Here is a 13,647-nt window from a genome sequence, read left to right on the forward strand (position 1 = left end):
AGAGCTAATATTAAGCAATTTAAATGAAAAATGTGTGCAAGAACAAAGGACAACTACATTAGCTTATTGTTTTAAAAGGGTCCAGGCAATTTTAGGATGATGAAAACACTATTTTGCATTAATGAGACTTATGAATAAGCCAAAATGGTGTTTGTGCCACAAATAAGCACTTTGTATGTTTGCAAAAAATACATTCTTATTGTAAATACAATGAAATTCTCTTTTGGTACATCATATTTTTGAAATATGACTATAGTGTATAATATAGAATATAGTATATCTGATGCATTGTTACCATGAGTTGATTGGTTATAGGTCCATTAAGTAAACCTATTTTGTCCACAACTGTTTGATCCCCTTTAAAACAATCATATTTGTGTGTGTGTGTGTGTGTGTGTGTGTGTGTGTGTGTGTGTGTGTGTGTGTTATTTCTTTTCCTATTTCTGCTCAGCACACTAACAACACAGTGTGATCTGGCCAAACACCCAACACACCACACAAACTACATAGACATGGATGAACCCAGTAGAACCCTTTATCTGTTGCACAAATGCAACAGAAAGAAGGGAAGGAGCCGTGGACCTATTTACCTTTATCTGCCTCTATTGCCTCAATAGTAGCTGAAGAGAAGAAGAGGGGGGTTGCAAAACGAGTGAGAGAGGTGAGCAGAACAAGTTACATTTGTCCAGTCAGATGAACAGCAAAAGGAGCCCAAATGGACACACAACATCATTATAAATAAACTAGGCCCACTATACGGGGCCAAGACAGGTGAATATTAGAGAGTAGAAAGAGAGAGAGAGAGCAGTATGAACAATGGGTAGTTAGTTTCAGGTGAAGCAATGTGACATAAAAAGATCTGACTCCCACTTGGATCAACTGACTCACACAATGGATGTGGGACACACAAAGATTGATGAAGTGAAAGTACGTCAGACTTAATGGTCAGTCAAAGCAATCCAAGTGATAAAAAAGGAAATTGTGTCTTTCATTGCTTTGGTTTAAAAGCTGTATAATGTACCAGGAGAAATAAATGTCATTATTTATCATAAATGGTAACACCAAAGCAAAAGGAAGAAATACCAGTAACACTTTACAATGAGGGTACATGAATAATCATGTACTAATGCCTAAATTAATACTTAATTTATCACATACTAGACATTTTGTGTTATTCCTGTGTGCTTTGCTGCAGTGGTTTGTAGCTTCCTGGAGCTTCGTTTTTCTGTTGGAAACTCTATCTTGCAATCACTTTCTGTTCAAAGTGATAAAATTTAGCTTAATTCTCACCAAATTCCTGATATTATGCATCAAACTAATCTGACTGATCCGATTGTTCGCTTTTATTCTATAACCACGAGTGCATCACGTTAGCATTCCATTAGCCACTTAGCTTGCCTTTCGCATCCCCATTCCCATTCTCGCCTACTAACGTTTTCCTTTTTTCTCTCACGCTCACTGTTCGTTAGCTTTTATTCTATAACCACGAGTGCAGCATGTTAGCATTCTGTTAGCTGGTTCACTTGCCTTTTGCGTTTTAATTCACGTTTCTATTCACATCTGATTTTTTCTCTCTTCTCGCTCTGTTGTTTTTCTCCCTGTTCGTAATAAGTTCATCAAACAACAGTGGTAAGCTGGAATCATTCTACAATCATGGTGAGTACTGGCTTCTTCTCCTGCTACTGTTGTTTGCACCACTTGCCACATGTATAGCTTATCTATCTCTGTTGGCAGTGAGGGATTCACATGTGATAAATGCAGGAAATAGTTGTATATAGTAGGAAATAATAGGGTGACAGAGAATATTTCAGAACTAGAGTCACACATCCAAACTTTGATACAGGATAGTAAGAATGTGAGGGTCTTAGATACGGCTTTAGATGTGACTAGCTCAGGGAGTCCTGTACATTGTATGGTTCCAATTAAAATGGCAATGCAGCAGGCTGATTGGGTGACTGTGAGATGGCATATCCGTGGGTCAAACCACCGCTCTTCCGATCCAATCAGAACATCATACAAGTTCTCCCAATGACGCACTCACTGAGAAACCTGATGAAAGTGCTCTAGTTATTGGCGATTCTATTGTATGGAACCGGAAAATAGAGACACCAGCCACCATAGTCCAATGTTTACCGGGAGCCAGAGCGCCTGATATTTTGGCAAATTTTAAAGTGCTGGCTAATGCTAAACATAAATTTAGTAAGATTATTATTCATGTCGGCGCTAATGATGTTCAACTTCGCCAGTCGGAGATCGCTAAAAATAATGTTAAAGAGGTGTGTGAATTTGCAAGTACAATGTCAGACACTGTAATATGTTCTGGTCCCCTCCCTGCTTACCACGGCGACGAGATACATAACACACTGTCATCACTCAATAGCTGAATGTCTAAGCGGTGCCCACAGAATAACATAGGTTTCATAGACAATTGGACAATGGGAAAAGACAATTGGGGCAGACCTGACCTGTTGAAAAGAGGTTTTTCTACAATTTATAGCAATATTTTCAGTTTTTTTCTCACAAAACGGGCTTAAAGTATAACTCGTTTGAAGTAATGGTGCTTTACGTAACATTATCCAGAAAAACAAGTGTTAATGATAAATCCCCCGTGACGTTTGTACTGGCTACTGTATACAGGCCACCAAGGCACCATACAGACTTTATTAAAGAATTTGCAGATTTTCTTTCTGAGTTAGTATTGGCTGCAGATGAAGTCTTAATAGTGGGTGATTTTTAACATCCATGTTGATAATGAAAAGGATGCATTAGGAATAGCATTTACAGACATTCTGAACTATATTGGGGTTAGACAACACGTGTCAGGACCTACTCATTGTCGAAATCATACTCTAGATTTAATACTATCACATGGAATTGATGTTAGTGGTGTTGAAATTCTGCAGCAAAGCGATGACATCTCGGATCATTTCCTAGTCTTGTGTATAATCCAGATAACTAAAACTGTAAAATTAACTCCTTGCTACAAGTATGGTAGAACCATCAATTCTACCACAAGAGACTGCTTTGTAAGTAATCTTCCTGACTTATCTGAATTCCTCGGCATATCCAATAGCTCAGAAACTATAGACTCTCTTTTTTCTAGCACTTTAGATACATTTGCTCCTTTGCGATTAAGAAAGAATAAGGAAAACAGTCTGACACCGTGGTATAATGAGCACACTCGCGTACTGAAGAGAACAGGACGGAAAATGGAACGCAGCTGAAAGAAAAAAAAAAATAGCGTTTTTCCGTACAGCCTGGCGTGAATGTAACATATCCTATTAAAAACGGCTAGATCTGACTATTTTTCACCTTTCTTAGAAGAAAACAAACATAACCCTAGGTATTTATTCAATACAGTGGCTAAATTAACGAAGAATAAAGCACCAACAGGCATTGAATTTTGCCAACAGCACAGCACAGCAGTAATGACTTACTATGAATTATTTTACTACCAAGATAGATACTATTAGACATAAAATTGTAACTACGCAGCCATCCGCTACAGTATCGCATCAGATACGCTATAGATCTTCTGAAGAACAATTCCATGCATTTTCTACTATAGGAGAGGAAGAGTTGTATAAACTTGCTAAATCATCTAAACCGACAACATGTATGTTAGATCCGATTCCATCTAAGCTACTAAAAGAGGTGCTTCCAGATGTCATAGATCCTCTTCTGAATATTATTAATTCGTCACTATCGTTAGGATATGTCCACAAAACCTTCAAACTGGCTGTTATTAACCCAGTACAAGTACAAACTCCAGCTGGTCCAAAATGCAGCAGCTAGAGTTCTTACTAGAACTAGAAAGTATGACCATATTAGCCTGGTTCTGTCAACACTGCACTGGCTCCCTATTAAACATCGTATAGATTTTAAAATCTTGCTAATTACTTTTAAGGCCCTCAATGGTTCAGCTCCTCAGTACATGAGCAAGCTCTTATCACATTATAGTCCCTCATGTCTGCTGCGTTCTCAAAACTCTGGCAATTTGATAATACCTAGAATATCAAAATCAACTGCATGCGGCAGATCATCTTATTTATCATCTTATTTAGCACCTAAACTCTGGAACAATCTACCTAACACTGTTCGGGAGGCAGACAAACTCTGTCAGTTTAAATCTAGATTAAAGACACATTTCTTTATCCTGGCCTACACTTTTCTATAATCCAAATCTGTTAATGTCAGGGGTGTGTGCAGGACGAGACGAGACGAAAGACAAGATTAACAATTAACAATATATTTTATATAATAATTCAAGAAGAACAATGCAGGAACAGGCAGGATCAGGCAGGAACACTTACACACACGACATTCAACGTTAAAGACCGACAGGGAACTGAACTCAAAGACAGACTTTTAAAGACATACTAATCATAAGACACAGGTGATACAGCTGACGAGCTAATGAAACACAGGTGACGGTGATACACAAACGAGGGCTAAACCAAATGATCACAAAATGACAGGGGGAAGACAAATGGGAAAAAACCAATGACAAAACAGACAGAAACGTGACATTACACCCCCCTCCGAATAGGTGCGTCCTCGCACCGTAGAAAGAAAAAAAAGAAGAGAGGGGCGGCAAACCAGAAACAGAGTCCATGAGGGAGGGGGCTTCGGCGGAGGACGCAACCGAAAGAGGGGGACCAAAACAAAAGTCCAAGTGGATGACAGGACAGTCCAAGGGGGCGACGACGGTGGGAGGAGCTAGGGAGGAAACAGGAGGGACCTGGAGCAGGAGGAACTGACCCAGACCACAGCCATGATGACGGCCCACGGTGGAGCCGACGGAGGGAGGAGCCATGGTGGAGGAAGGCGTGCCGACTCCATGGGGCCGACCGACAGAGGCGGAGCAGATGGCGGAGGAGCCCGAGGCGGAGACGGAGAGCCGATGATCCGGGGTGACGCCGAGGATCCGGAGGGCCAAGGTGGAATAGGCTCTGGCGGCCGAGGCGGAGGCGGAGTTCCGGAGATCCGCGGCGGAGCCGGAGCGACAGAGGATGGAGGCTGTGCCTGCAGGAAGGAGGAGTCCCTAGGAGCCGGAGGGACGGCGCGATGAGGCACAGCCGGAGGAGCAGAGTCCGGAGGAGACGATGGGGTGACGACAGACCAGGGCGGAGCCGGAAGGACGATGGAGCCCGGTGGAGCTGGTGGATCGACGGGCGACGGTGGAGAGGAGGGCGTCGAGAGCCGTGGTGGAACCGCGGGGTCGAAGGGCCGAGGCGGAGTCCTGGACTCGGAGGCTGGAGGTGGAGCTGAGGGATCCTCCAGCCGAGACGCCGATGGAAGCTGGCAGCCCCGTGGCGAGCCCACTGCACAGGTGTTGGGCTGAGGATGAGCTGAGGGGCTGTCAGGGGACAGCGGCGGCCACCCAGGCATGGGTGTGGATGACAGAGGGTGGGCGGGTGGGAATTCCGGGCTGATAGGGAAGTCAGGACAGACGGATATTTCAGATGAGAAGTCAATGAGGTCCCCAGAATGGTCCTCAAGCTCACCCCCAGTGGTGGTGCAGTGGGCAGGGCTCTCTGTTGCCCTCTCTTGCTCCACGTCATACTCCACCGTCGCGTATGTTGCAGTCGGCTCTCGCACCTGGTCCGATGGGTCCGGCTCTGGCTCTGACGCTCTCGGCTCGGGCTCTCCATCGTCGGTGGGCTCGGGCTGCAACTCCGCTTGTCGGGGTGATGTTGGGCTGGGTTCTGGGTCTGGAGTGGGGCTGGTGTCATCCTTCGCGGTCAACGAAGCTCTGCTGGACACCAGCACCCACTCGATGTAACCGGCGAGGCTCTCTCGAGGACCCTCCCCGGACAGCTGCGCTTTCGTGGCGATGTTAAGTCCTGCACGGAAGAACGTGCACAGGCAGCTGTCCGGGTAATGCGTCATCGGCGCGAGGTACACAAAGTCACTTATGTGGTCCTCGAGAGAGCGGTTCCCCTGCTCCAGCAGGATGATGAGGACGGCAGGGATATCCATAAAGGGAAGAAAAAAAAAAAACTAAACTCAGAACAAAACGGAAAAATAAAGCAGGGAAACACGCCGTGAAATTGTTTTGGGTCGGTCTTTCTGTCAGGGGTGTGTGCAGGACGAGACGAGACGAAAGACAAGATTAACAATTAACAATATATTTTATATAATAATTCAAGAAGAACAATGCAGGAACAGGCAGGATCAGGCAGGAACACTTACACACGACATTCAACGTTAAAGACCGACAGGGAACTGAACTCAAAGACAGACTTTTAAAGACATACTAATCATAAGACACAGGTGATACAGATGACGAGCTAATGAAACACAGGTGACGGTGATACACAAACGAGGGCTAAACCAAATGATCACAAAATGACAGGGGGAAGACAAATGGGAAAAAACCAATGACAAAACAGACAGAAACGTGACAGTTAAAGGATTGTTAGGCTGCATTAATTAGGTCAACCGGAACCGGGAACACTTCCCATAATACCTGATGTCATTGTTGCATTGTAAGAAGAATTGCATCTATGCTAATATTAGTCTGTTTTGTTCTTATTCTGATGTCACCATAGCCCCCAGATCCAGTCTATATCCAGATCAGATGGTCACTGCAGTCCCCTGGATCCAGTCCGTACCCAGCCCAGATGGTGGATCAACACCTAGAGACAACCTCTACAGCCCTGAATGTCAGCAGAGACCACATCAACTAGATGAGCTCCGGAGACGGATCATAAGTAAATAACTCCTCACCTAGACGGCTGTTGGCGCAAGCCCACGGGAACCAGATGAGTCCTTTGCAAATCTAATTTTGCTGCAACATGGAACTTTTGCACTACTGTCCTATTTAATACTGTAAAGTTGCTTTGACACAACCCGTATTGTTAAAATCGCTGTATAAATAAAGGTGATTGATTAATTGACATACTAATGATTTTTAAAGATGTTAACTAATATGAACTAACAAAGAGCTATCCTTAATTACGACTGAAGTCATATGGATTCATGCATAAATAACGGCAGCCTTAACTACATGTTAGTACATGTGTGATAGTTAATGCATTAATTAACATTTATGGGTAGACTTAATCAAACAGCATTTTTAAGAAATAATAATAAATACTCTGGCTTTACTTAAATACTTAAAATTATTTAAATAATTGAATACGATCATAATTTAAACATTTGACATCTTCAGTTTTGTCAAAAACATTATTGGTGGCAAAAGATTAGTTGATCCTCCTCATCAAGTGTAGAAAATACTATGTGTGTCTTTAGAGGTAACATTATGTTTGGACTTTCTTTTAAGTCCATATATGTGAAATTATATAAAAAAATTAATAAATAAAACTACTAAAAATCATTGTTTGTTGTATTGGTGGTGTAAAGGAATAAGGAGGACACTCCAGAATGGTCACCTAAATCACATCAAAAGCTACCATAAAGAAGTGAGTTTTAAGGGATACTTTAAAAATCTTAAGGGATTCTGCATTCCTAATCGAAGGGGGCAGGGAATTCCACAATTTAGGAGCCAATGAGGAGAAAGCCTGATCGCCCATAGTTTTTAGCCGAGTTTTTTGAGCATTTAAAAGACCAGCTTCAGATGAACGTAAAACACGAGAAGGGGTGTATGGGGTTAAAAGCTCTCAGTCGTACCAACTGTAGTTTACTAAGGGTAGCTTTTGAAACTCCATCCAACAAAGCGTTACAGTAATCAATACGTGAAAATACAAACGTGTTCATTAACTTTTCAGCCACAGAAAAAGTCAGCATTGGGGTGTAATTTAGCAATGTTTCTGAGATACGAAAAAAAGGATGTCTTGATTGTATTACGAACATGAAGATCAAATGTTAAGTTGGCATCGAATATCACCCCACATTTTTTGTTTAGTTTGAAATTGTAGAGCAGAGCCATCCACACTTAAGGTTATGGACTCAGCTTTACTCAACTGGTGAGGAGAACCGACAAGCATCACTTCAGTCTTGTCACTGTTTAAACAGAGAAAAATTTCAGACATCCAGTTTTTAATCTCAGTAAGACATTGAGAAAGAAAAGACACAGCCACTTTGACATCATTATTTTTTTGAATGCATGAAGATCTGAGTATCATCTTCATAAAAGTGAAAGTTAAGACCAAGTGTTCTTAAAATTTGACCAAATGGAAACATATAAATACTAAAAAGTAAGGGGCCCAAAACTGATCCCTGGGAAACACCGGATTGAACCGCTCCAACCTCAGATCTGCAACCACCCATCACAAAAAACTGCTTACGATCAGAAAGATAAGACTTAAACCACTTCAATGCAGAATCAGAAACTCCAAAAACAGTCTTAAAACGGGTAATTAAAATAGAGTGATCTATAGTGTCAAAGACGGCACTACGATCAAGAAGATTCAATATAGATAGACAGCCAGAATCAGAAGCCATTAACAAGTCATTAGTGACCTTAACTAATGCTGTTTCAGTGCAGTGGAGTTTACGGAATCCAGATTGAAGTGGCTCAAATAAATAATTTAAGGAAAGATGAGAAAGCAATTGTAAAGCCACTGTTTGTTCTAAAATTTTGACAAGAAATGGAAGATTAGAGTTGGGACGAAAATTATTCAGGTTATCAAAGTGTGTATTGTTTTTGGTACTGGGGTGACAGCCGCAATTTTAACTGCTGTTGGCACAACACCAGTGCACAGGGAGTCATTAATAATACTCAAGACAACAGGACATAAGGAATCAAAACATGATTTGAACAGGCAAGAAGGTACCGGACTTACCCTGGAAGTCGTAGCTTTCATTTTTGAAACCACATTACAGAGAGACTGGGAGTAATGAATAATGAAATTGAAGAGAGGAATTCCAGAAAATACAGAAATGTTTAGGGAAGAAGCAGTCGAAGTAGTAGTGATAATGTGGTTGTGTATGTCATTATTTTTTTGTGCTAAAAAACCCAAAAACCTATTACAAAGGTGAGTTGAAGCAGGAACCTTAGAAAGGCTGGGCTTTTTAAGCAGCCTGTTGATAGAGTGAAACAGTTGTTTAGGGTTTCTCTGATTGCTGATAATAATCTGGGAGAAATAGCCAGATCTAGCTGACACAATTTCAGCCTTATATTAAAGTAAGCTGTCTTTCCAGGCCTGGTGATGAACAGATAAACATGATATACACCACCTACGCTCCATTTTACGACACAGAGCCTTCATAGTACTCAGATCATCATTGTACCAAGGAGCGGAGCGTACAAAAGAAACAGATCGTGTTAACACCTTTAACAATCATTAGTATGTGATGAATTAAGTATTAACTTAGGCATTAGTACATGATTAAACATGCACCTTGTTACCAAAATACCCAAGAGCTTCAAGGGTTTTTACAGCAACTTGGATAAACAATTTTAATGTTATGTCTGCTTATAGAATCTGACAAACCACCATCCCCGCATTGTCTATTTTCAATGCAGTTCACATTCAACACTTACCACGATTATCACTACAAGTCATATAAAACTACAAGAATACGCTGTAAAAAAAAACAAAAAAAAAAAACTACAGAACAGCAACGCAGTCGCACACACACATAAAGACTTCAGCAGTAATGGGGGTCACAACATTGTGGTAGAAGCACAATAATGTCCATGGGGAGATAAGGGGCATCTTTTGTGCTTCTATCAATGCTGTAGCACTGGGCTGGATAACTTCGGTCCTGGAGGACCACTGTCCTGCGGAGTTTAGCTCCAACCCTAATCTAACACACCTTCCTGTAGCTTTCTAGTGATCTTGAAGACATTAATTAGCTTGTTCAGGTGTGTTTGATTAGGGTTGGAGCTAAAATCTGCAGAAAATTGGCCCTCTAGGACCAACGCTGCCAAGCCCTGCTGTAGCAGAACATTGTTGACATCACTCTACCTCTGGCATGTTCCCAAATCAGCTAGCCACATGCAAACATGGCCACTAATATTAAAATTTGAGTAAAATGGTGCAATGCAATGTAAGTAAACTTAGTATTTAAAAACTAAAGCTAAACTTCAAGGAAAACAAAAGCAGTGAATTTACTGTATAGGATCAAGTCTTGCCAAATAAAGTAATAGATAGAACATGCCAGTAACATGAGAGTAAGCTTGAATTCTGCCTTGATTTGAGAATGACAAGACCAATTATTCAATTATCATCTTTCATTCACAGTTTGTGTTTGTTTTATGTATTCAGTGTAAAAAAGGCATGATATTATTGATGTACGATAAGGCTCAATGAAATATCACTTTATAATGTGCTGAAAATGACATATTTGTTCATGCCTATTTGTGTAATAATGAAAAAACAGCACCTAAAATATATTTTGTGTGTTTTAGGAACATTCTTCTCTTTCTGATTCACTATGTCCAGCATCATGACACTCCCATCCTATTAAATGATTACAAAGAGACCCCATGAAATTAAAACTGCAGCTCATGTCTGTTAGCATGTCTTTAAGCTAGTGCACAAACATGCTGTCTTAATGCTAGTTAACAAAAGTAACCTACAGCAGATATACACGATTGTTTGTTCTTTCTCTTCTGGGAAATTTAAACAAAAATACTGTTGACCATTCCTGCAATCTGCATATTTAAATATGTGGTACATAAAATGCTCTCTAGAGTGAGAATGTCCCCTTTGCCTAAATGACTATCAATATCAAGTAGCAAACCATGGTTGTATTGGCTTGACATAGAAAATAAAGAAACTGTATTAAGTAAAAAAAAAAAAAAAAAAAAAAAAAAAAAAAAAAAAAAAAAAATAATAATAATAATAATAATAATAAACTTCTTCCATTGGAAGAAAAACAACTTCCATTTGACTGATCTCAAACTCCAGTTTCAACACAACATTACACTACTGTTTAAAGGTTTGGGGTCAGTAAGTTTACTCTATGATGCTCAAGGCTCCATTTAATAATAAAGGCTCCATCTGATAAAAGTACAGTAAAACCAGTAATATTGTAAAATATACAATTCAAAGGGGTTATGACCAGGGTGCGAATTATCATAGGGCTATCAAGCGAATAATTAATCAAATTAAATAGATTAATTAATTAACACATTGTGTGCCAATTAATTAAAGATAAAGTTATTATTAAATATTATTGAAAGTTATCATTGTGTTAAATTAGTAAAGCACTGAATATACATTACAAAAAAGTAGCTTTATAAAGAAATATTTTAATTCAACACACAAAAATACAAAAAAATACTGAAATATTAAATGATTTAACAAAAAAAAAAAAAAAACAATACTCTAAATATAAAACTAAAAGTGCCAGTAGGTGGTAGCAAATCAGTGTCCTAATAAGTAAGCCATTCAGTCATTCATTCAATCGATTTGTTCAAACGGCTGATTCATTCAGAAAGGAAGCAAGTGACTGCCTTTATGAATGGCTCACTGAATCATTGACTCACTCAATTTGTTTTAAAACATGGATTTGATTAGTTCAGTAAGGAAACACCACTGTGTGTTGATCAGAGACACACAACAGTTCTCCTAGTTCACGTTATCTTAATTTATAAGTAAAAACTTTTATGTAACCATTTTTTTCTTTCCACCAGCCAATGATGATTCTGAAAGAAAAGACGCAGTGTTTGTTATAGTAACACATGCAACTTTAACAGCTCTCATCTGACTGACAAAACCTGCTTGTATTTCAGTGTTTCTGTTAGTGTACTTTATTACTCGACTAAATATGCACACGCATTTTAGGTGGTGTTCTTTCTTCGTCCAAGCAATAAATGCGTGTCTTTGAATGAATGCTGTAATATTCTTCAACCGCTCAGATAATGCCAGTACAACCTATTTCATGGGCTGCCAAAATTACATTTTAAATCAGTCAGAGCTATAGAAATGCATCTTAATATTTACAAGTAAATCTCCATATTATGCACAGGCTACTTTCTATCTGACCCTCCTAAATCTAGTTTTGATTTCCATCAGGGGAGATCAAGCATTCTTTAGGGGGGTCAGTTCCCCACAAACCCCCCTGTAATTCACACCCTGGTTATGATGTAACAAATTGTCCCTGATCTTTTGACATATAGAGGTACCATTAAACCATTCTGCAACAGACCATCAAATGGGAAAATAAAATTCAATGGATTTGTTGTTGCAAGACCCTGCTTACTGGCGTTCTGTTGTTTAATGTTTTTAATTGTTGCACTTTTGTTGGTTTGGTTGCTTCTATTGGTCACTTTTCTTAATTAAAGTTGTGTGTACATGTGGATTCTGCCTCATCTCTCCCTTACAACTAAATTCATGGGGCTTTTAAGTGTTCATTTTGTTATTCCTATAAAGCAAATAATACATCTGAATGTGCTAGTTGTGTAGACAATTTCCCTGCAATAGCATTTTCAGAAATCTTTAAGATTTCTTACTAATACCTTATCAATCAAATACGGTGATAAAACTGGACCTAGTGAATCTGAGATTAAAAATGCACTGAAAGCATGTTCCTTGAGTCATGATTCTATCATGAACAAAAAATTGTGTGTCAATTTCCTGGGGCTCCTTTGAATAAATGGCAGCAAAGTATGAAACTGTTTTTCTTAAAAACAGATGATTTGAATTATACTTGCGCAACTGATTATACCTGCAGTTTCTAGGGAGACAGGAAGAGAAGACAATATTTGACAAAGATTGAAAAGAGAGAGAGAGAGAAAGAGAGAGAAAGAAAGATAAAAGCCAAAAGGAAAGGAAGCAAAAAGGGAAATAATATAAGTTTAATAAAACAACCACCAGGGATGCACAGAGCATACACTGAATTAAATATCAATTTAGGTATATGTGTAGATGTATGCCTTGAGCTCTTCTAAGTGTGAAAACACTAACTGGAGAAATCTACTAATATGACTCTGTAACAGAACAAATTAAAATTCAATGCTATTGAAATGTGTTAATACTGGGAAATTAACAGCCAAGAAAGAGCCATGGAATAAAAGTAAGCTTAAAGTTAGTTACATATCCCTGACCACAAGACGTGTGTGTGTGTCTATCTCACCATTTTGGAGTTTCTCTTTGCCTCCAGACAGAACACCACTGGGTAGCATGCCGGTTGGAGTGAGACCCTTCAATGTCAAAACGCTCTCACTCTCCTCTCTAAAACAGAACATGGCATGTACCAATATTAGCACACAAATATATATATATATATATATATATATATATATATATATATATATATATATATATATATATATATATATATATACACAGGCACAATAACTGCCAATGTTGAAAGAATTTAGACAGTTTTCCAGCTGTTAATAATTCATTTTACACATACACACACATGCAGACACAAACACACACACAAATATATAGTGTTGTTTATATCAGGAAAAATACATTTTTGCCTTGCTTATTTATTTATTTGCTTGCTTGTTTGTTTATATATGTATGTATGTATGTATGTATGTATGTATGTATTTAAGAGCAATGTGTTTTAGGAAAAACAATCTAGATAAATATGATAATAAAGCCACCTTTATCTCCAACAAAAATACAAATATACCTAGTCATTAATTTCCAAACGAGTTACAACCATATGCATACATAGAATTTTTGTATCTGATTTTAATTTTAGTTGTGCTGAAATATTTTTGGTAGAGAGGTTAGACAGTCAGACTTGTAACCCGAAGGTCCAGCAGGAATT

The 13,647-nt window shown here is 39.1% G+C and overlaps 1 protein-coding gene across 1 annotated transcript in view; it reads right to left on the minus strand.

The window, feature by feature from the left end:
- Window positions 1-12,836: 12,836 nt before the first annotated feature.
- Window positions 12,837-13,647, minus strand: part of LOC141331517 (protein phosphatase 3 catalytic subunit alpha-like) — a 301,103-nt gene continuing 300,292 nt past the window's right edge. Inside the window, exons 10-11 of the mRNA XM_073836576.1 lie at window positions 12,994-13,091; window positions 12,837-12,847 (exon numbers count right to left, since the gene is read on the minus strand). Coding sequence (XP_073692677.1) covers window positions 12,837-12,847; window positions 12,994-13,091 — 109 coding nt within the window. The remainder of the gene's footprint in view (window positions 12,848-12,993; window positions 13,092-13,647) is intronic.

The sequence above is a fragment of the Garra rufa genome, chromosome 3, assembly GCF_049309525.1.
Source record: "Garra rufa chromosome 3, GarRuf1.0, whole genome shotgun sequence".
In the NCBI taxonomy this organism is placed as follows: domain Eukaryota; kingdom Metazoa; phylum Chordata; class Actinopteri; order Cypriniformes; family Cyprinidae; genus Garra; species Garra rufa.